The 22,850-nt window shown below is 39.5% G+C and overlaps 1 protein-coding gene across 3 annotated transcripts in view; it reads left to right on the top strand.

The window, feature by feature from the left end:
* LOC137974311 (proteasome adapter and scaffold protein ECM29-like) overlaps positions 1-21,840 on the top strand; it is a 59,888-nt gene extending 38,048 nt beyond the window's left edge. For 2 of the 3 annotated variants that reach the window (XM_068821194.1, XM_068821195.1), the window contains 33 exons: positions 1,229-1,330; positions 1,894-2,097; positions 3,203-3,262; positions 4,488-4,542; positions 5,136-5,250; positions 5,326-5,394; positions 5,508-5,625; positions 6,268-6,356; positions 6,906-6,987; positions 7,207-7,286; positions 8,772-8,877; positions 9,012-9,059; positions 9,267-9,388; positions 10,101-10,134; positions 10,725-10,799; positions 10,896-10,949; positions 11,131-11,190; positions 12,766-12,855; positions 13,082-13,148; positions 13,759-13,850; positions 15,039-15,105; positions 15,551-15,685; positions 16,340-16,402; positions 16,526-16,654; positions 16,921-17,003; positions 18,353-18,396; positions 19,033-19,081; positions 19,213-19,359; positions 19,553-19,688; positions 20,427-20,532; positions 20,612-20,724; positions 20,944-21,015; positions 21,650-21,840. In XM_068821194.1, coding sequence (XP_068677295.1) covers positions 1,229-1,330; positions 1,894-2,097; positions 3,203-3,262; positions 4,488-4,542; positions 5,136-5,250; positions 5,326-5,394; positions 5,508-5,625; positions 6,268-6,356; positions 6,906-6,987; positions 7,207-7,286; positions 8,772-8,877; positions 9,012-9,059; positions 9,267-9,388; positions 10,101-10,134; positions 10,725-10,799; positions 10,896-10,949; positions 11,131-11,190; positions 12,766-12,855; positions 13,082-13,148; positions 13,759-13,850; positions 15,039-15,105; positions 15,551-15,685; positions 16,340-16,402; positions 16,526-16,654; positions 16,921-17,003; positions 18,353-18,396; positions 19,033-19,081; positions 19,213-19,359; positions 19,553-19,688; positions 20,427-20,532; positions 20,612-20,724; positions 20,944-21,015; positions 21,650-21,795 — 3,012 coding nt within the window. In that variant the 3' untranslated portion in view covers positions 21,796-21,840. Of the gene's footprint in view, positions 1-1,228; positions 1,331-1,893; positions 2,098-3,202; positions 3,263-4,487; positions 4,543-5,135; positions 5,251-5,325; positions 5,395-5,507; positions 5,626-6,267; positions 6,357-6,905; positions 6,988-7,206; positions 7,287-8,771; positions 8,878-9,011; positions 9,060-9,266; positions 9,389-10,100; positions 10,135-10,724; positions 10,800-10,895; positions 10,950-11,130; positions 11,191-12,765; positions 12,856-13,081; positions 13,149-13,758; positions 13,851-15,038; positions 15,106-15,550; positions 15,686-16,339; positions 16,403-16,525; positions 16,655-16,920; positions 17,004-18,352; positions 18,397-19,032; positions 19,082-19,212; positions 19,360-19,552; positions 19,689-20,426; positions 20,533-20,611; positions 20,725-20,943; positions 21,016-21,649 lie in introns of those variants that run through there. The other variant, XM_068821196.1, reaches the window with a different exon arrangement.
* Positions 21,841-22,850: the final 1,010 nt, after the last annotated feature.

The raw sequence follows: 22,850 nt of genomic DNA, 5'->3' as shown, positions 1-22,850 counted from the left end.
GCCAACGCGTCGGCCAACGCGTCGGCCGACTGTCGGCCGACTGTCGGTCGACTGTCGGCCGACTGTCGGCCGACTGACGGTCGACTGTCGGCCGACTGTCGGCCGACGCGTTGGCCGCTGTTTGAACTTATAACATACAAGATGCGTCGGTGGTGCGTTGGTGGTGCGTCGGTGGCGTGTCGGTGACTCATTTGGGCCTTATTGAACTGTTGAAAACCTAAACGTACCTTTTTCAAACTGAACGGAACTGTCTTCGACGGAAAACTTTCACTACCATATTGTATTTCGTGATATTAGAACCCAGTTCCCGTTACGACAAGTGTTATTAGAACCCAGTTTTCACTCGTTGCCCGAGACTTCGAGACTAAGAGGGTGCGAATTTGCGAATTTGCGGCAAGGAAGCAGGACTTTGAAGAATCATTAAGCGGCAAGAATATATTTGAGCACAAGGGAACAACATAATGCAATTGAATTGGTCATAGACTTTTGCAAACTTGGTGGCTCCTAAAGGAGCCGTTTTTTTTTTAAGTTGACAAAACCCTCTAGGAATAGAAGGCATCGTCCAACGCCATCGGCAACAGCCTCTTCGCGATGCGAAGTCGCTTCACAAACGGCAACAGATCGCCCAGCTGCCTTCGGCACTCCTGCTCGATCCTTTTAACTGAAAGTTTCGGGTCTCCCAGCCTCTCGAGGGTGCTCTCGTATGTTACTTCATTTACAATTCGCAGCTCCGCTATACCCAGAAAGTCTCTAACCGTGCTGCGTGCTGTGCCTGCAAGTCTGTACGCGTTGTTCAGGCTACACTTTTTCTCGTTCATAATGGAGAGCACTGCTGCGTATCGGCGATGGATTTCAGTAAGGTCATTGCGGTAGTGTGTCGGCCAACGCGTCGGTAGTGTGTCGGCCAACGCGTCGGTAGTGTGTTGGCCGACGTGTCGGTAGTGTGTTGGCCGACGTGTCGGTCGTGTGTCGGTGGTGTGTCGGCCGACGCGTTGGCCGACGTGTTGACCGACGCGTTGGTGGGATCGGATTCTTAAATTTTACCAAACATTTTGTCTTTGATAGGTATATAATTTTATACCATAGGTATTTTTTATGGTGAGTTATCTATGACTGCTGGTAAATTTATTACTCTTTCATAAATGAAAGTTCATTTGTGTGGCAGAATAAAACCAGAATAGAAAGCAATATAATCCTTTTATTCACCTTGCACTGTTTAAATTTCTAGGTAAAAGAGCATGCTGCACATGCTTTAGGGTTCTTGTTGGTAGGAGATCAAAACTTTCCTCATTACAAGATGCTTATTGATGGATTGTGTGAAGCCTCAAAGGTATAATTTCAAAGTACATGTATTTTTCCTCAAGCCTGGTAGTAATCAGATTATTCAGTTTCATTCCTTGCTATCATCACATAGAGCTAGTTGCAAATCGGCAGTCTAGAAGGCAGCAGCAGGAAGTGGCATGACCTTGTGGAATGAGCACTAAATTTCATATACCTCCTTTTAAAATCCTGCTTTATCATCCAACTGAATTTTGTCTACTATATTTTTTCTCCAAATGTTATGCAACTGAATCTGCCCTGAATCCTTTCTGCCCAATTTTTCAGACAAGTTTGTTTTTTTTAATTTCCTTTGTCTTATAGACATTATGGTAATCTGAAACAAAGGAAGGTAAAATACAAACAAGTTTGAAATTTTTAAGCAACTGAAGGAAACGTTTTTACTACAATGCGCAGTGAAGATATTATTTTTTAGTAAAAAGAGAAATCCTGGTATTTCATCAGTATCTATATAATAAAAGCTAATATTGAACTGTTCAGTTTTTATTTTGTCTTATGCGTGGTGAAGAACATCTGCATGGGAAGCTAACAGTGACCATATTTCACATTGATTAGATTCGTCAAGTTGAGCTGCAATTCTCCATAGGGGAGGCCCTATCGTGTGCAGGAGCAGGCAGGCAGTCAGATGTTGCCCAGGATCCTTGGGTTGTGGAACAGCTAAAAAGTACAACTTGCGATAAGATGAGAAAGAAAATGCAAGAGCTTATTGATATGATCATCAACAAATATGCCTCAAGTACTATTCCTTATGTCAGGCAGGTGGGTGAAGGTAACATCCCAAAGAAAGCAGTGTTTAGATCTTGTTTATTCCTCTTTATAAAATCCTGTTTACAGTTCAAGTGATGCTCCAGTTATCATTACTTCAAAGTTACACACATTTTCTGCTCTTATTGTATCCTGTTACTCTGATGGTGGAAGCTTAAAGGTGATGTGAAATTGACTTAACCTACCAATATTCATGCATCACAAAGCAAATACTGAAAATAATACCTAAACCCTCCCTAATCCCGTAATCACTGGTATAATTCAAATTTGATGTGGCAGTTTGTTTAAAGTACAAGTGATCTCTTTTTACAGCTGTATACACTGTAATAGTTTTAATCATGATGGTATCAGATGTGACAAGACTCTGATGATAGGGTTTCATGTGTTTATCTGTGCTTATTATTTCCATGAGAACATGAAGAGAAACTATTCAAATTAACATCCATTGCTTAAGGACGGTGCCTATTAATTCAAATGTAGATCTTAACAAGTAAGAAAATTGGGTAACCACGCATTTTTCAAAGATAATTCGTGAACAACATTTGAATGATAATTGTAAAAAGCTTTAAAATACAAAGCAATGTATGGAGTTCTTTCTCAAATTAGAGCTTAATTATCTCTCAAAAATGCATGGTTACCCCCAATTTTCTTTTTGGATTCTAAGAGTACTTACTAAGATCTACTTTCTCCGGATAGTTTTAAACCGTGAAAAAATATCCCTGTATTAATAAGCACAACCCATAGGAAATCCGAGTATCTTGAGATGCACAGAACGTATGCGTTATAACAATAGTACTGTTTTGTTTTTCTTTGATGAATTTTATTAACGCATTGACCCCCAAGACACCCTGGGACACCTGCAGTTGATGAGTAAAATCATGTGTCATTATGCAGAGTAAAATCTGTTGAGTCTCACTCCCAAGAGTCAATGGGTTAATGATAATAATTAAAGTTTGGTAACCACTTTCAGTGAGATCAAACAAAATTTAAGTTTTTGGTCCCTTGAAGATCAACAGTGCGACAGTGAAAGAGCCTGTTATTTTATTGCTTTAATTTCTCACGTGAGTAAGAGATTATCTCCTTACTTTTCTCTTAACAGGCATCTTGTATCTGGTTGTTGTCCCTTGTGAAGTATTCAGGCACTCATGAAGTTGTACAGGTGGAACTTTGATTCTTTTGTCAGAGTGATGGCCAGTATTAATGCACATTTGAAATTTGACATTTTTACATGTACAAGAGCTGTCTAAAATATAAAAAATATAAAAGTATTGTCTTTTTCCTCAAGTTTGCATTTAACAAATGCATTTTAGCAAATCATGGTCCATATTATTTTAATACCCAGCAAGTTCTTACTTCTTTTAGTTTTGTCCTTAATATTCGTGCCTACCCACAAATTTTCATGGTTGCATGCATTGGCTTTGCTATTTACATACATACATACATACTTAATTGGCTGCTCCCCACAGGGGCTTTTCAGGGCCAATGAAACACAACAAAACGACGGAACAGAACAACAACAACTGTTAAGAATCCCAACTGGCTGGAGGCAAACCAGTTGATTATTTACAAGTGCAGCTCAGGGAAGTTGAACCAGGGTCTACCAGGAACAAATTCAACGAGTGGTCAGAGCGGGTCTTGAACCCAGGATCTCCGGATCTCAAGGCAAGCGCCCTAACCACTGGGCCACACTGCCTCCTAATTTGAGAGATCCTTTCGGTGTAATTTCTTAATTTACATATACTTTGTATTTGTATTTAATGGGTTAGTGTTGATGTCAATTTATTCACCAGTCATCAATTAATTTTTCAAAGATATTTTCTTTGTAGTAACCAAAAGCAAGTCTGGCCCTATACTCACTTAGGGTTATGGTCAAAATTGAAGTGAAATAGACGAGTTCACGCTCTTGATTGCATCATGGGTAATAAGGGCAACATGGCGGGAAATTCAAAGCAAAATATACGGTACATGACTCTACTTTATAGACTCTCTCATAAACCAAACAAATAAGTTCATGTTCACAACTGAGATGAACTAGACTTGGTATCCGTTCTTTGGAATTCCTAAATATTGCTTTTTTTGTCTCCGTACATTCTCTGTAATTTGTGCCTTTGGAATTACAGGAAATGTGTGGCTGAAACTCTTTTCAAGAAAATAATTTCTACAATAGCCGTTCTGTCCAAATTTATTCTACCGCACCTTTGTGCGCATATCTTCAAAATTGCCTGTCATGAATACTTTTCATCGTTTTGAACTTCCTTACAAACCTTTGAATTTCTCTCCAACTTGCCCTGATTACCCATGATGCACTCAAGAGCGTGAACTCGTCTATTGAATACAAGCAAAATTTCTTATGCTGAAGTCGCTGACCATGTTTTGCTCTTTAGGCAAATCTTAAAGAAATTCAAATGGTCTTCATGAGCATGTTGGCAGAAACAGATGGTATGCTTCTATGAGAAAAGGTTTTGAATGGAAGAGGAGGTTTTATAGATTTAAACCTTTAAAGCAGCGTTGAAAAACGTAGTTAACGAAGTGTGACTTGTTAGAGCCATCGTCTGTTTGTCGCGTTGTTTCGTAAACTTTACGCATCGCAAACGAGACATGAATGGACTCCTATATTCCAACAATTCGAACTGAGATCCTTTATCCTTATTTTTAATGTTGTCTGCTTACAATTATATCCTTCGTCTGGATTGGCGAAAAGTAACAACTACCTGCCTAGGAGTAACAAACAGAGGAAACGCATTAAAGAAAAGTTCGAGATTTGATTTGATTTGCGTTTATTTGATTTGTTAATTTCAATTTACAGTGTCCCCAATTAGTGCTCCAGCGCTAGAAGATTTGACACTTAAATTAAGTTCCTTTCCTTTCCTTTCAAGCGAAGGCTTAGAACTATGGTTACCGGCATATTGGCAGGAACCAAAAATTGTTTCAACTTTTTTCTTTTGTGAATGATTCTTGACTTAAGTAATGTCATAGTAGTCATTTTAAGGCCACTCTTGCTAACAGAGGGGATACTTCTTAATTTGATCTAGAGCTCACCCAAGAAGTAGCCTCAAAGGGCCTGGGACTAGTGTACGAACATGGCGGCGGACAGAATAAAGAAGAGCTTGTGTCCTTGTTGGTAGATACATTAATGACCGGCCGAAGGTAAGATTTTCAAACTTTAACCCTATCCCTAATGTAAACGTTTAGACTCAATATCTTTTGTATTGTGTTATATAGACGTAACCAGCCTGTAACAAGTGAAACAAAGATCTTTGAAGAAGGTGAACTGGGGAAAGCTCCTGAAGGGTATGTAAAATGTACCCATGGGTACACTATTGAGCACTGCACTATTGAAAATGGTTTTGTTGTTAAATCAGTCAACGACAAATCCTAATTTTGTATATTTTAAATCAATTTAGGAGCGGTTTATCAACATACAAAGAGTTGTGCTCTATTGCTAGTGATTTAAACCAACCTGACCTGATTTACAAGTTCATGCAACTTGCAAATCACAATGCCCTCTGGAATTCTCGTAAGGTAAGTGGTGCCCCCTTGCTCTCTCATCATTCGATCAATAGGAGCAGTCGTGGCTCAGTTGGCTTAATAGTGCGCGGCTTTCGGAGGTCGGTAAAGGGCGCACCGCCGGCTTCCATTGATACCAGTTTCGTAACTGAGGGAACTTACGACGTTAAATAAAGTGACTTTACCTTAACTTTACCTTTAATAGGTCTTTGGTAATGGAAGAACAATTCGAATACTGCTTTTGTGTGCGAGCTGCCGCCTTTCTTCTTATTTTCGTTACTTTGCATCATAAGTCAAGTCATTTTGTTCAAAGAAGCGTCTGTGTAGGCATGGGATTTCTCGTGTATGTTAGGACGTTGCCGTCGGCCAAAAAATAAAATTCAAGACATCACAAAGTTCAAGACGATAATTTGGAATAGGCCAGTTTCGTATTCTAACCTTTGGGTTGGATCGAACATGAAATGGAGGCTGATGCGGGGGAATCTATTCAAGTTATTTCCCCCGCATTATCCTTCATTTTATGCTAGATCAGTCTAACCGTGAGAATACGAACCTGTCATGTTTTTAGCGTGGCCATTCCTTAATTGTCAGTTTGGCAATTGCTCTGTTGCGGCGGACTGTATGACTTTTTCACTCAATGTGCTTTTATCCTATCAGGGTGCAGCATTTGGTTTTTCATCCATAGCAGCTCATTCCAGAGAGCAGTTGGAACCTTATCTTCCTAAAATTGTACCAAAGCTTTTCAGGTAGATTGAATAGTTTTTAAAAAATTGGACAAGTACCTTCTTGAAACCAAGTTTTCGCTATTAGCCCCATGGGAACTTGTTTATTAGCCATTTTACCAAGGCTGGTTTAAAAAGATGGGCACCGAGGGCCTCAAGTTTATCAGTAACTCTACTTCACTGGCACATGTTACCCTCATAAATAAGGGAGCCGGTTGCTTGAAGTCTGGTTAGCGCTAACCTTTGGTTAACAGGTATCCAAACCTATAGGTTTCCATGGTATTTAACACTGGTTAGCGCTAACCATGCTTCGAACAACCCGGGCCAGGTTGACTATCAGACATGGTTTGGTGTAGTCTGGTTGGAAGAACATTGAATGTTACGATTCAAGACTCAACGTTTCGACACGGGTGCCACGTTAAATACAGCATTGTTCACTTTTGTCGCTGTATTTCCATCGCCGTACGTTGCTCAGTTGCTTGCAGGTCCTTCCTTAAAGAAATCAGTGCTAGCAAATATCAACATACTTGGTAACGTGCTATTGTTTCAAGTGTTTTTTTTTTCTATGTTTAGGTATCAGTATGATCCCAACATGAAAATACAGCAGGCAATGGCCAGCATCTGGGCAGCACTTGTACCGGAGACGAAGAAAACGGTTAGAATTTATATTTTTGATAGATGGGATCTCTATGAGTACTACAGTTCAAAAGATCCCTGTCTTGATTTCCCTATATCCCTGGTAGAACGTAGCAAAGAATGAAATGAAGCGCACAGAATATGATGGAGTCTTTAGGAAATTTTGCTTGGTTGTCTTTTCATGGGTAGAGCTCTTTCAGATTTAGATGCAATTCACATCCTTCTTTTTGTTTTCCAGGTTGATAAATACGTGAAAGAAATATTGCAGGACTTAATGACTAGTTTAGTCAGCAACATTTGGAGAGTGAGGCAGTCAAGGTAACGACATCTAAAGGCCCGTTTAAACGCTTTCAAAATTTTTTCTTCAACATGCATTCAACACTTTGTTGAACCAATTGTTCGGTGCTTTTAAGCAGGTCGTCCAACATTGTTGAAAAAAAATGTTGAAAGCTTGTTGAAAGCGTGTTGAATCAAGTTTAAATCGGTTTAAACTTTCATTCAACATCGATTCAACTTTTCCTTTGTTGTCGAAAATGTTGAATGGTGTTGAAGCCCTTTGAACACTGAGTTCAGCAATTGAAGAATTCACGCATGCTCACATAAGACCGCAAAAGTCAATCATGGCGTAGTTTATCTGGACGAGAGAGACTGTTTTCTAGTTCTTAGTTCCTCGCAATCAAATTTCGCCAAAGTGTTGGTTCTTTTGTTGGCGCAATGTTGGAACCGTTTGAACGGCCTCTGCACAACTTTGTTTTGCGTCCAACATTTGCTCAACATCCGTCAACTTTTGTTCAACGAATTTTGGTCACGGGCGTTAATGGACAGTCAAAGACTTGACGAAAGAGAGGTGTTTGCATCGCGTTTACGGCAAACGGCTTAGGCTCAAATTTTGTGTTTTGCCAAAACTCCAAGGAACTTGTTTGATTTGAGCTGATTTCTTGTCTATTAGCTACAGTCATGTATTTCTCACGTAATGTTATTTCTTATTTATTTAACCTTTTCCCTTTTTTTCTGATTTCTTTTATATGACATAAATGTAGTTGAGCCACCTGCCTCGATAAGCTATGGTTCCCTGCGGGTCGGTTTAAATTGTTCTTTGATGTCTTTAAGAAAAAAATAAACTTTTCATCGAAGAACATCTGAAAAAAAGAGACAATGAGAATGAGAATTTTTATGTCTCTGTGATAAGCAGTTTTTAGCGTACTGGAAAGCGATGCTAAATATATCTAATGAAGCGCGAAAAGTGGAGGCTAGGAGAAGGACAGTTGTCGTGGAAAATTTGGTTGTAAGACCGATACAAAAACAATAATTTATTGAAAGGGGAGATCTTGCTCAATTACTTTAACTACAACAAGTTGCAAAATTGTTGAGACACTCACGTTAAAAAAACACCTTTTCTAGCTTCCGATACCCGCCGTATCTAGAATTTCAACCTTTTCCCTTTCCCACTTCCCCTCCCCTCTCCCCCTTTCAATGTTGACTGTTTAAGTTTTCAACATTATTTTGTCTTGCTAGCAACACTGATAAGGGGGGGGGGGGGGGAAGGGGAGGGGGGCTGCAGTGTAGGAGATAATAGGTAAATTAAAAACGCCCCAAGAAGGTGAAGTGTCTCCACTAATTTTGCAACTTGTTGTAGCACTGATTCCTTTCCCATGTATCTTGTTAGTTCTATCTCCGTGTGAGTTTTTATTGGGGGAGAGAGGTATTGAAGGAACTCCTCTGTAGCAATTTATATCTTCAAGTATAATAGGATACATTAATTGGTTAGGTACACCTTTTTTTGGTAACCTTTTTTCATCGCAGCTGCATTGCCCTCAGTGATCTTCTCAGTGGTCGATCAGTGGATGACATGCTCGAGTCAATGCCCACCCTCTGGGAATTGTGTTTCAGAGCACGTGATGATATCAAGGTTGGTAAGAGCAGCAATGCAAAAGTTAAAGTTATGACAATTGAATGACAAACAAACAGTTAATGGGTAACAATGCTGAAATTATCTAGGGCGCATCTAAGAAACGTACTGTTTTTTTCTCTTCGTCTTTGCAGGAGTCTGTGAGAAAGGCAGCAGAAGTGGCTTGTAGGACATTAAGTAAGGTGTGAAGGATACGTTTCACTGTCTTGATCATGCTTGATATGAATCATCGATGAAGAAAGAGATGCCCCCCCGTGCATCTAATTTAAATCTAAGGAGATTTTTTAAGACAGCAGGATAAGGGGAAAAGTTAGGTTTTTGCTTTGTATGTGGGTATTACCCTTTTACTTTGAATGCGATTTTGTGATACATGTGGTGTTTGCTTACAGGTCTCCATTAGAGTTTGTGATGTTAATCAAGGCAAGTTAGGAGAGACTGCTATCGCGTTAATTCTGCCCACGTTGTTACAAAAGGGACTGAGCAGTAGAGCAGAGGAGGTCAGGCAAATCAGGTAGGCATTTGTCATAACTTAAGACGACCTGGGTGTCCTGTGGTACTGCTTCAACGCACCTCTACAATTTCGTTTTATGAAGACGCTTAAAAACAGTCGCGTCAACTTTTCAAAGAGTTGAGTCGGTGGTTAATAGTACTTACTTGATGGAGAAAAAAAAAGAGGTCATATTATTGCAACGCAACGTTTTTATTTGCCATCTTAAAATGTTCCATTCACGTGGCTGGAGATCTTATCAAGCTTGTGAATCAAACAAATCAGTCTTCAATCATTTTACATTTGAAAATTATGAACTGCGAAATATGAAATATGATATACATTGATTACGGTGATCATAATTCAAAAAAAGGAAAATGAGAAAGACTGAAAGACCAATTTTATAGTGATTATAGGAGGGACTTTAATCCCTCTTTTTTGACATACGTTAATTAATCAAGTGAAGCTATGATCCTCGCAGTTATGAACGCAATTTTTGCAATTGCGTAGAGAAGCCTGAAAAATTCAGGACTTCAACGGGGTTTGAACCCGTGACCTCGCGGTACCGGTGCGACGCGCCAACCAACTGAGCTATGAAGCCACTGACGTTGGGAGCTGGTCATTTGTGGGTTCTTATGTTCCCGTGAGGAATGAATCAATGATGAAATGATATATGAAATGGATCATTAATTAACTAAGTGGCCTTCGATTCATTACTGTCTTTTGCCTTTGATAGTCTATCTACAATAGTGAAGATCAGCAAAAATGCGGTATGTTGTTTTTTTTTAACATTAAAAAGGAAAAAAACAGGTGGTTTTAACTTGTTAAACAAAATTAGAGAAAACACATATCTGCTTGCGGGGTGTCCGTTGTAGAAAGCCACGACCAACGTTTGAAAAAACGTATCCCTTCTTTGTAGTTGTTACATGTTCATTGCCGTGAAAGGGCATTTAAAATTAATTTGGCCTTCTCTCGTCTGCCTTGTAGCTCAGTCGAAAGGAAAAACGGTGATCAAATTCGGAGGTCATGGGTTTCATTTTCTCTTTCCTTGTGTGGGTCCGTTTTCATTACTAGGGCTAACTCTCAGCTGGATTATAGGTGATTACATTACAACACGTAAAGTTACACTCCGATATTTCTGCTCAGATATAAGTGCTGCACTGCCAACCTTTCAAGAAAGCGTATACCCCTTCTTTGGAGACTTAAACGGCTGACGTTTATAGATTCCTCGGAAAGACTGTTTCATAGCAAAGCAAAGTTGTAGCAAGTGTTTTGTTTGTCGCAAGACCAGTTTACATGTATAATGTGAAACACTTTTCACTAGCTTGTTTTGTACCTTTGTTTTCGGTATATTTATCAGGGAGCACTGCTTAAGCCACATATCCCATTGATTGTGATTGCGCTCTTGGAGTCACTTAGTGGATTGGAGGATCAGGTTTGGAAAGTTTGTTTTCTTTTTATTCGGGGAATTTAACAAGATTACAGGTGTATGGAAATTACATTCTTTGGGAATTTCAATTTGTTTTTACAGTCGATGAACTATTTAAGTCTGCAACTCCACAGAAGCGAGGAAGTTCAAGAGAAAGTAAATATCTCATCATTAATATTGTTGTTATTATTGTAGTTGTTGTTATTATTAAGGAAATTAACTTACGAGGGGGCCAGTGAGGTCTTTTATCCCAGATCACCATGTTATGCCAAAGTGGGTTTTACTATAGTAGTATTAGTATTATTATTGACATTAGCTGTTGTTTCATCTCTCGCAGCTTGAGGGTGTCAGAATCGCTGCATCAAAGACGTCTCCAATGATGGAAACGATCAATATGGTAAATAAACTGAACCTATATGGTCTTTCTTGTTTAAAGCAGTTTGAAAATAAGTCAAAAAAGGTCTGGATAATAGCAGACCTGTTACAATTTTAAGAAATAACACAACGTTTTGATTGTTTCAGTATCCTAGATCATGCTCCACCACCTTCCAGCTTAACATAGAAGAAGCCTTTTATATTTAGTGGGAGAAACCTACACTAAATCATCAGCTTCATGTCAATTTGAACTTTCTTTGTAATATTTTACATTGTCATGATTCCTTTTTTTATTAGCATTTTGCGGACACTATATGTTCAACTCTGTACTTTGTAATTCAAACTGAAGATGACAGAAGATTCTGTTGAAACATTTTTTTTTTTTTAAAACGTTGTGTTATTTCTTATAATCATAAAAAGTTTAAAAAAGGACGCAGGTTTCCCTCCGGTATCGACATCCCTTGTAAGAAGACCTGGCTACAACAACTCGGGTTACGCAGCAACTTGAACACCGAAACCTACCTCCATCACTGTTGTGCTGTTTTCACAACCAACAGTATTTATGGAACAAGTGATATAATACGGGGCAGACCGTTTATTAGGGAATTTAAGATCTACGACGGCGACGGTCGACGAAAACGTCACCTCAAAATACAACTTTGCTTTGTCTTTCGCGATTATTCAGTCTTGTTTACGTCCTACAATGTGGGCGAAGTATCCTATGAATACATTGGTACGAGCGGTTTCAGAGTTAAAATAGAGAATGAAGGATTCTCTCTTGCATCATAGTTAATGGTTGCATTCTTACGTTGTCGTCAAAACCTCCAATTTGGTGATTTCACGTCGTCGTTTCTGATCGTCGTTATGCAGAGGCCCGCTAAGATACTTGCTAAAATTCGTGCTGCACGATCATTTATGCTCTTTTAACCAATGATATTACTGTTTTGTGGCGATGTCGTAGTCGTAGCCGTCGCTGTTTCTTAAATTACCTATTGTTCTATACTCGAAAGCATATTGAACCAATTTGCAGATGTCATTGCTAAGCAGCACGTGCCTTTTTGTGAGAGTTTTTGACTTCTATGGCATCAAAGGAATCATTTCATCCAAAAAGTCTAGATAGCAGTTTACAAAATAGACAGTCGTCGAAACGGTACAACTTTCTTTAATTTACCAAACATGTTTTGACGGTATCTCCATCATCGTCAGTGACCTGGCTACTAGGTTTCAGGTCAAGCTTAAAGAATCCATGTACATTAAATGGAAGAAACTCAGCCTCAATCAACAGGTTAAACACGTACACCTAACTCTCTCCCTTAAGTCCCTTTATGTCCCTTATTCAAATTTTTAAGTATGTAATATTGTCACGCAATACAACTGAGAGCAAACGGAGAGCAGAAGAACGGGGAGCAGGGATAGTATAGTTTTGACAGCACCCGCTTCCCCACCCATGTGGAAGGGATTCATGTTCTACTTTATGTGGTAAATGGTTTCACTTTTCTGCGTTGGGTCTCTTACAAAAAAACCAACATGAAGCCTTTTTCCTCTGATAGAGTGCACTTGGTGTAGATAGGTACAAATTTGTCTCATCTTTTTGCAGTGTGTCCAATTTGTTGACAGTACAGTGTTGCCAGAGCTCGTGCCGAGACTCTGCGATCTTTTACGAACGGGTGTAGGCCTAGGAACAAAGGTGGGTGGCCTAAATTATAACTCTTTATACAAACGTGTTGGTCTCTTAAGTTGTCAACTTATGTTAGAAACATTACGCTAATTTTATTGCGTGGGTATTTGAAACCGGATTGAAATCAAAGGAATTCAAGAAAGGGGAAGTATGTTTCACAAATTGCCCATTCCCTTAATTTCGAACCATCCACCAAATTTACTCGTGCAGTAAAATACACCATTTTCCCCTCCAGGCTGGAAGTGCTGGTTTTGTTGTTTCCCTTACGATGCAGTGTTCGCAGGAACTGACGCCCTTTGCTGGTAAGCTTTCCTTTCGGAGATTATAATCTTTGTTTTCCGTTCTGATTCGATAGAGACTGCGGCTTGAAAGATACCTTCTTTGAGTCATGTTACCAACACTGTGTATTACACAACTTTTTAGAGCGATTTTCCAAAATTGTAAGTTGTGGTCCTTTAAATTGAATAGGGACCTTAAGATCTACGACGGCGAAGTCGACGAAAACGTCACCTCAAAATATCACTTTGCTCTATCATAAGTCTTTCGCGGTTATTCTATCGCGTTCACTTCTTACAATTTGGGCGAAGTATCCTAATAATAAATTGTTACGAGCAGTTACAAAGTGAAAATATAGAATTAAAGATTCTCTGTTGCACAGTAGTGTTGCATCCTCACGTTGTCGTCAAAACCTCAAATTTGTATAGGTAATCACATGAGGCACGAGTGTTTTGGAAATTTTCCAAAATTGCCCGAGTCGCGAAGGATTTGCTAAAATCCGTGCGACACGTGCAGCATGATTATTTATGCTCTTTTAACTAATGATATCATTGTTTTGCGGCGTTGTTGTTGCCGTCGCCGTCGTAAAACCTTAAGCTCCCTAATGACCGAACTTTGTTACTTTCCTCAAAACAGGGAAGCTGCTGAATGCATTGCTGTCTGGGTTAAATGATCGTAGCTCTTCCGTAAGAAAATCTTACGCCACTGCTATTGGACATTTGGTCAAGGTAACTGGCCTCGTCACCGAGGGTGTGTTAACCATAAGGTTACTCGTATTACGTTCTACTTCACTGCGCTTAAACGAATAATAATAGTAGTAATAATAATAATAATAATAATAATAATAATAATAATAATAATAATAATAATAATAATAATAATAATAATAATAATAATACTCTTAATACCCTTACAACAAATACAACATCATGCAGACCCCAACAAGGAAGAAAACCAAGAAAGTGTCCGCAGTTAGAAATATAAGCTCCTTAAGTAGAACGTAATATGAGTAATACGTTAGAAGTCACAGCAAACAAGGTTGACTGATGCTCACGACTAAGAACCGGCTAATCTGTTGAAGCCTATGGGACTTTTATCCGAGTTTAGTCGTTGGTGTCCTTTTTTTTCGGCTTGCCGCCTCCTTGGCTTTTTAGGTTTTTTTTCGTTTTCGGACCTCGAAGCTAGCTACGTATAAAGCATACTTACGCACAACGTTCCATCCATCCACATTCTATTGGCGTTACGTATTGCTTTTTGCCGTTTTCGAACTACTATGATAAAAAAATCACTTCCTTTTTTTCTTCAAGTTTTGAAAATGTGCTTGCTTTAAACTTGAGTGGTAAGAGTTTGAGCTTTGATTTTTATCCAAAGGCTGTTTACTGTGAGTTTCGGTTTCACGGTCCGCCATTACTCACGCTCCAAACTGAACGATTGGACCTCATAGGGTTGGATCTAGGGAAAAGTGAACATCGTAACAGCCTAATACCTTTCAGCGTGTAAACGCAGCTTATTACATTGTAATGGCGTACCATTAAATTGGAAAATTCCAGTTAAAATAAAGATGTCTTTTTGAAATCAAGGCTTAAAACTTGGGTCACGTAGTGTTAGTTAACATAGTTTTGAAATCCAAAGGAAAATAAAAATTGAATTTTTGGTCACAGTAGCACTTTAAAAGATGGGTTGTGACGTAAAGTGACGTCTTTTCAACACGGAAGCGAGGCTTGGTGGTGATCGCAGTTCGCTCCCGAGTCCCGTGAACGTTTATATTGTGTCCCCTACTAACTCAGCTTGGATTAAGCTAACCCTCTGTTTGGGTTGTATCACTTCGGGAGTGGATGAATGCTGGACATGTCTGAGCTGGTAAACAATGTACTCTTATCTAACGTAGTTGTCTAAATTATGAATTTTTTTTTCAGGTAGCAAAGGACAGTAGTGTCGAGAAACTTATCGATAAATTAAAAAAGTGGTATTTCGAAAAGGAAGGTAAGGCCAGTGATGTACTTGGAAATGCTTGCATTCAGGACGTGTGATTGATCATATCGTATTGTTACGGCCACTAACTCAGGTGTCGTCAAGGTTATTTTTACTGCTGTGCTGTTTTATTTTTTGTGGGCCTCACGTTCTAAATAGAGCTTTTTCACCTCTTTATTGGTGTACAAATCCAATGTGGAACGTGTGCGTTCCAAGTTAATGGCTACTTAAAATATGCTTTTTTTTTCATTAATGGAAAGTATGTTGACATTTAAGACAGAAAATGGATCGTATTATTATCGAACTCCTTTAAAAAAAAAAAAAGATGTAGACTTGCCTAACCCACAAACCTGCTCTTTGTGATCTTTTAAGCATTCAAAGATCACTTTTTTTCTGACTTTTACTTAACAATTGTTGTAGCCTAGACTCTATTGTGTCAACTCTGTTTATTTTTCAGACGAGAGCCTTCGCTTAGCCTGTGGTCATACCCTGCAAGCAATATCTCGGTATTCTTCGGATGTTATGAAGCATCACGCCGCCAAGGCCTTGCCAGCGGTCTTTTTCGCAATGAATGAAAAGAAAAACACACAAGGTGACATACAGCTGTCTGGTAAAACAGACCTATCCCTTGCTAACCCCTTTAGACGCTGATACACTGTGTGAGGTTTCGTGCAACATGTCTGGCGACGGTATTGCGAGGCTAGTTGCATTAAACATTGCTCAGTGTAGCACACCTTTCAGTAGCTGAAAACGCTGCAAAAGAAGCTTCAAAAACCGTTTTAGAGGGTAGAATCGAGTGCTACAATTGAAACACTCATCCTGATCGCAGTTTGAAATCCATGTCTGCATTTTCACTCAAACGTTTGCCATTGGCAACCATTTGCACATCCGTCATTGGTTCCCAGTGGGCTCTAGAGACGAGCATGGAGATACGATGGCTGCGTTACGCTTTCCCGTGAACGAAACGATACAAGTTCCTCGAACGCGTTTCCAAGTGCCAAACTTGGGCATTATTTTGTCTAATCGCAACGTAACTTGCGCAGTGCGAGAACGCCTTAGAATTTTTGGAGTTATTTTATGTTTCAGACTATTAACTGTTTTTAAAATAGGTTCTTGAATCGACGTCAGTGGACTCAATCTTGTAGTCTTGATTGCTGCCTTTCTCGGACGCGAAGCTTATCACATTTACTTAGGTGGGGACAACAGTTTACAAACTTGAAATAGTATATCTCTGCTTTTTTCACAGCTAGTGGGAATGCGTATCCGAGTGATTCAATTTGGGAAGAAATTTGGTTGGAGAATACCCCAGGTATAATCATTCTTCGTTTGGATTTGAGCAGTGATTGGTTCATGCTGTTGATTGGTCGGAATAATTCCTTTTGATCCATTTCTAATTTCGCAGGAGCGTAACATCGCGTGTTTCTTGTTTCAGGAACCGAAGCAGGCATCCGTCTTTACCTGGAGGAGATTGTTAATATCACTTGTCCTGCTCTGACGTCACAATCATGGACGACTAAGGCCCAGGCTTCTGTCACGATATCGACTATAGCTGAAAAGCTTGGTAGGATGACACTGAATTTCATTTCTATCACAGTTATGAATGACGGTAGAAGGCAATTTGCAACTAAAACTAACATTTAATCCAGTTTCGCACAGTTGACTGCATTTTCGGGAAGCTTTGATTGGTTAATTTCATGTGGCTTTCTTCAAGCGGACTCCAAACACACGAAACTCTATAAGTTGCCAAGGTTTTTTTTTTGTCCTTATCGTTTTAATGGTTTTGAATGTACTTTTTAAATCTAATAATATTTATCTCACTTATCCAAGGCTCCTCTTTGTCACAGCCTTACCTTGGTCAGTTGCTGAGCGCTATGGTCAGCGGATTGGCTGGTCGAACCTGGACAGGCAAAGTGAGTTCCTTATGCAGTCAATCTGTTTAAATCTTGTTTTTTTATTCTTAGTATTTTCCCAATGACAAATACTTTTATCGTGTTTCTTTTCTGTCTTTGTTTGTTTGTCTGGGTTTTTTTATAACAACGCCAACGACAAAATTTAAAGGGCGAATTTTTTAACATAGCGGAGATACACTAAAAGCAGAACTGTGTCAAAGAAAAAGAACCTATTTGATATTGCTGAGTGGTGAGACAAGGGTGGTTTTTTACCTTTACTAAAGGAGACAATCTCCCGTATCGGTTGCTCTTTTCCAGTGGCGGTACGTTTATCACCAACCGTCTCCCAATAGCCTGTGATCTTTAAACACCCTGACTTGCTAAACCAGCCCTTGCTTACCCAAAAAGGTGTTATACATCACGTGCATAATAACAATAATAATAATAATCATCATCGTCATCACTTTATTAAGTCCCAAGGTTATTTTGGCGAGCACGAGTGCTCTACTGATAGGGTTAGGGTTTCATGTAAATTAGCCATGTGTTATGCTGGGGGGCAAACATTGGAAAAACGGCAAATTGCGGAAAATCGGCTCGTCGAAATATTGAAATAACATTGCAAAAAGTCCATTTTAGTATTTAGAATTAAGTACCTTTTATAATAATTTTATCTTTTGATTGCCTTTGACATTTTGACTTTCTACTTCATTATCTGCTCATTTTTCGCTAAAAAAACGCCGAAGTAACTTGTGTAATGATTGTACTTTACCGCCTAGGCTGTGTGGCTAAGATATTCGTTATAACCTCTCGAACTTGTGTTGTTTGCCCCCTCAGAAGTGTGTAGCTAATTTGCATGATAATAGCAAATCCAACATGGCGGCCATCGTGAATAAGGTCTATTGGGTAGAGTACAAATCAACTGAAATCAAATGTTGGTTTTTGAGGAGAGGGGAAAACTGGAGCACCCGGGAAAAAAAAACCTCTCGGTGCGGAGTAGAGAACCAACAAACTCAACCCACATATGACGCCGAGTCTGGGAATCGATCCCGGGCCACATTGGTGGAAGGCGTGTGCTCTCACCACTGCGGCGGCCCTGCTCCCAAAATACGTCTTCATTTCTGAACGTAAGTGCCCGGGCCCACTTGCCCCAATAGCGATGTGTTAAAATTCTCATTTATTTCTCTTTTACACCCTCATTCATCTCACCAGCAATATTTTTACATCTTAGTTTACTCATCCCAATGTCTAGGTGTTTTTTAACATCTTTGCGCACTTCGATTGCGTTGCATTTACGTCCTTTCTGAACCCAACAGCCTTGTTTTTACATTCTCTCTCACTCATTTTGATAAATCCTTTGGTTTTCTTCATAGGAATCCTTGTTATCTGCTCTGTCTTGCGTCTGTATAAATTGCAGGTAAACAGGCATAAATCCCGTTCGGTTTATTCACCACTATCGAAGATCTCACGACATGCAAAGTGTTTTTTAGTTATCGTCTTATCTTTCAGTTTATTTAATAATTGTTCCATGAGTGCGCGTTGGCAAAATTCAAACTCATACCCAACGAGTGGGAATGGAATGATTATTTTATTAAATTTTGATAAATTCTGAACGTTTGGATATGTGGAAGTTTCGCTTCCCGCCACAAATCTTGCAGCTTAGTAACGCTTGGCACGATCATACCGATATCACCGCAACCGAGATTTAGTTAGACAATCGTTTTTAAGCGAAGGCACTGCCAGTTGCCTTCTTTTGCTAAGAAACGCATCTGGTTTAGCTTTTAATAATACACGTGGAAAAGATTCGCCATTGGGATTGGCTAAGGGAAATGCAGTTTCCAGATAACACAGTGCAGAAAAGACTTAATTCTCTTCAAAAAAAGGTAACCAACCGCGCATTCTGATTGGTCAATGATCAAAGAAAGTCCCGGTTGCCCAATCAAATGCTGGCCGGTCCTGGATAGCGCAATTCTTGCGCGATAACGTGATACAAGCAGAAAAGGTTTGTGTATTATAATGCAGTGAATTCCACTGTCTTTTTTCTTGATCATAGGAAATCCATTGAGGAGTCATCACCAAAAGCTGATGTGGATATTGACAAGGTAAGAAACAAAAACATTACGTAAGGAAATATGGCAGCATATTGCCAGTCATTAAGGAGGAGATTTCTTGATACACTGACATGAAAGGACCTGTTGATTTTCTGCATTGCGTTCGATTTGTTTCTGTTCAGGTGCTTGACTCAATCTTCAAGGAATGCAAAAAGGAAAACCCCACATACAAGATGGCTGCACTAAAGTGCTTCGGAGAAATCGTCCAAGAATATTCTCTTGACAGATTTCAACAAATATCTGAACTTTTATTTCCAATCCTTGCCCCGGTGAGTTTCTTTCCCTTTTGAGATGTACAGGCTGCGTTAACAGTTAAGCATCTAAGAGTTTTCAACTTGCTTTATACGTTTGTTTTGTGGTCTGCATTAGATTTGAGGAGGATCAGGGATCAGTCTCGACTTTTGAGGGTTGTAGGCTGTTCTGGATTACTCTTCTTTCGCTGTTGTTGTTTAAAAACCGCAGGAACCGAACGAGGCAGAAGATGAAAATGAAGCCGAGGACGAGCAAAAGAAAAACGAGAAAGTCGAGCAAGAATTCTTGGCCTCTGCATTTGATTGTCTTGGAAAGTCATGGCCGAAAAATTCAACTGGTACACAGGGTGAGTGTATGTAGATTAAACCGAAATCATTCAACACTAAATTGGAAAAGTAACTCAAAGAACATGAAACGTTTAGCTGATGTCAATAGCTGGAACACGAACATGTCCTTAAGTGTCCTTAAACCATATTTGGACAATGCTAAGCGAGGGCATATGTAGAAGACTCGTGACCGCGTGACGCGTGGCAAGCGCGAGAAAAGTATTGAGGAACAATCAAACACGAAATCTCACTTTAAAAGGCGCGGTACCTTATGCATATCCGAATCACTTGTCAATCAACCATCGATACATAAAGATCTCTTTGAATGTATAAACAATTATAAGAAATTATGAGTAATGATAATGATAACGATAATAGCTTTATCAAACTCTCAATCCTTCTTAGCCGAGCAGGAACGTTAAACCGGAGTACCCTGCGAAAAACTCCTTGGGTCATATTAGAGAACTAACCAACCCAAGCGACATATGACGTTGAGTCTGGTAATCGATGCCGGGTGACATTGGTAAAAAGCAGGTGCCCTCACTGGTTGCCTAAAGTCTTTAACGAGTTCCGTCTTTGTTTGGACCCTTGGACAACAACTGATTACTCAGTTGCGAACTAAATAGCTTTGTTCCTTGATCGAAATGAACTTATGGAAGGAATATCCCGTGAACAACAACACAGCAACAACATCGTTCTCTGTAAAATTAAGTGGTACAACTGTAATTTCTCTAATTTCCTTCTTTCTCATTTAACAGATAATCATGCAGATCGTTTTTGCTTAATACTCAAATCTGCTCTCACAGCGAGCACTTGGAAAGTCCAAGTTGTGGTTTTAACGGCTATTAGGTTGTTCATCGAAAGGTTTGTTCATTGTATGTTTTTGCATATATCAGATATAAGAACTTTCCTTGTTTTTTACGGAAAAATCATGTTCTTTTAGAATGGACTGGACTACTGGAACCCCGAATGGTGGAGGACAGGAAAAGATCGAGAGAATATCAATGCTTCGAAGACTTTTAGCGGAGTTAATTCCCGCCGTTTGTGAATGTTTAGGTTTGTTTCCAACATTCTTGTCTACTTACTTGCTGTCTATTGATGAGATCAGTCCCAACGATCTTTCAAAATTGCAACTTTTTATCCAAGTCTCATTTTCTCGTTGAAGTGATTTTTCTAAAAGGATTGTTCGTACTGTTTGGGAAATTTTCTAACTATTCTGCCTAAGTATGGCTATATTAACTTGCATTTTTTCTTTTTTTTCTTTTTTTTTCCCAGAGATTAAGAAATACGCTGCGGTGCGTCTTGGCGCAGTAGAAGTTTTGGACACGGTCCACTCAGCTCTGCAAGGTTTTATGACAATCTTTTTTTCACTCTCACCATATTCTTGCATGCTTCTTTTTTCCCTGAAGTTTTAAGCCATTACTTAGGTTAAACCTCGGTCCTTTCATCCTGCGCGGTAAAGCTGTCAACAGTAATAGCGGAGGACATCTTTTCTGTTAGCCGTTGGTTATGCGGATGCCACTTCTTTTTGATAGATGCAGCCTGGAATTTTTTTCAGGCGCACTCAAATCCCATAAACCCCGTGCACATATTTTTTTATTTCTTGTGAGAAAAATTCTTCCAAAAGTCGTGGTCCTAGAATTCTTTTTTCGGTGATTTCTGTTGAAAGACTTGAGCGAAAACCGACCATAGAAACCAACAGACGCATTTGCGGAAGACTGCAGTGTCTAACGCACAACAAGTGTACGTCACATGTGCGTACATATTGTAAGAAGAATAAACGAAGAGGGAAATGATCCTCGTACTTACGTGGACAATTTAAGCAGGTGTCTATCACAGACAAGCGTAGTTTCTCGATTCTGGCCCTCGACTGAAGTCTCGATTCTCGCGAGAACCGAGGATCGAGACTCTCAACTTACTTTTGCCCGGTACTGTGCGTCCTGTACAGATGTGAGGAACACTTTTTATGTTCTTGTTTCAGAAAACACTCGTCGTTTATTATTGCTGTCAGACGATGTGAAGGAACATGTGTTGGACAGTTTGAAATACATCTATAATGACAAGGAACCAAAAATACGGGACAAGGCTACAGAACTGAGAAAAAAGTTGTTGTCTCTTGGTTCTTAGATGGGCTTAATTTTGTTCATTAATTCCGGATACCATGAAATTCAGAAATAAACAAAGCATATAGGTATGAGCACTGAAGTCAGACATTAAAAAATACTCTGATTGCTCAAGCCCTTCATCCTGTCCGCCTGTGTTGATCTTGTTCAGAAAACCTAAGTATATTTTACGTCGTTGTCCAGTCTGCCCGGGTCAGTTATTCCGGAGCTTAAGGAACGACGATTACAGATGTTTTCTTCTCTTTAACGTAAACATTTCGCAACTATTGCAAGTCGCTTAGCATCTAAATTGTCCACAAGCTTTCCAGATATTAAACTGGTATAAAAGATGTGGAGGTATGGAGAACTGAGAAATTTATCAGCTCACGCCATCAGTCGGGATTAGAACTGTAAAGAAATGCGCAAAATTAGGGGGCTTAACCCATTGATCCCTAGCTGGAAGTGAGACAGACTATTGCACTCTTCAACTGGGGGCATCCCCTCCATTTTAAGCACTCGACGTTGCTTTTAAGAATTGAAACTTTTTGTCATTGAACTACTTTAAAGATCAAAAAGCTCTCATATTTAATAAAAAGGAACCTGCTTTGAGAATGAAGAAATGATATTTGATCATTTAGTGCGCACTAGGAAATTTTTTGTTGCAGTGAGGGAAAACCAAATACCCTCAAAGCGAAACTTTGGAAATAAAATATTATATTGTAGCTTCCAAGGGCTTCCAAGAGTTGGTGCCCGTTTCCCGAAAATTTCGAAAAGCCATTTGTGAACCTGTCAACCGCTTGTTCAGGAACGCCGATCTTTTAACATGTTTTCAAGGTCAGAAAAGGCTGTGAAGTTTGACGACTCAAATCCTCTCCGTCCTTGAGATACAGAGGGAATTGTGACACCCGAAAATGGCCCACAAAGTTTCGGGACTTTCGAGAAACGGGCCCCAGAACCTTTTAGTTTCAGTTGTTCATTACGGTCACCGACAAAAAGGCGGCAACTTTCCCGCCATTTTTGTGGCCGGCCCGCGTCACTGCCAGTCTTCTCCGAGACTGAGGTTGTGATGTAGCACACGTG

The sequence above is a fragment of the Montipora foliosa genome, chromosome 10 (assembly GCF_036669935.1).
Source record: "Montipora foliosa isolate CH-2021 chromosome 10, ASM3666993v2, whole genome shotgun sequence".
Taxonomy (NCBI): Eukaryota; Metazoa; Cnidaria; class Anthozoa; order Scleractinia; family Acroporidae; genus Montipora; species Montipora foliosa.
The sequence above is the reverse complement of the archived record's forward strand: the minus strand, read 5'-3'. Positions and strand labels throughout refer to the sequence as shown.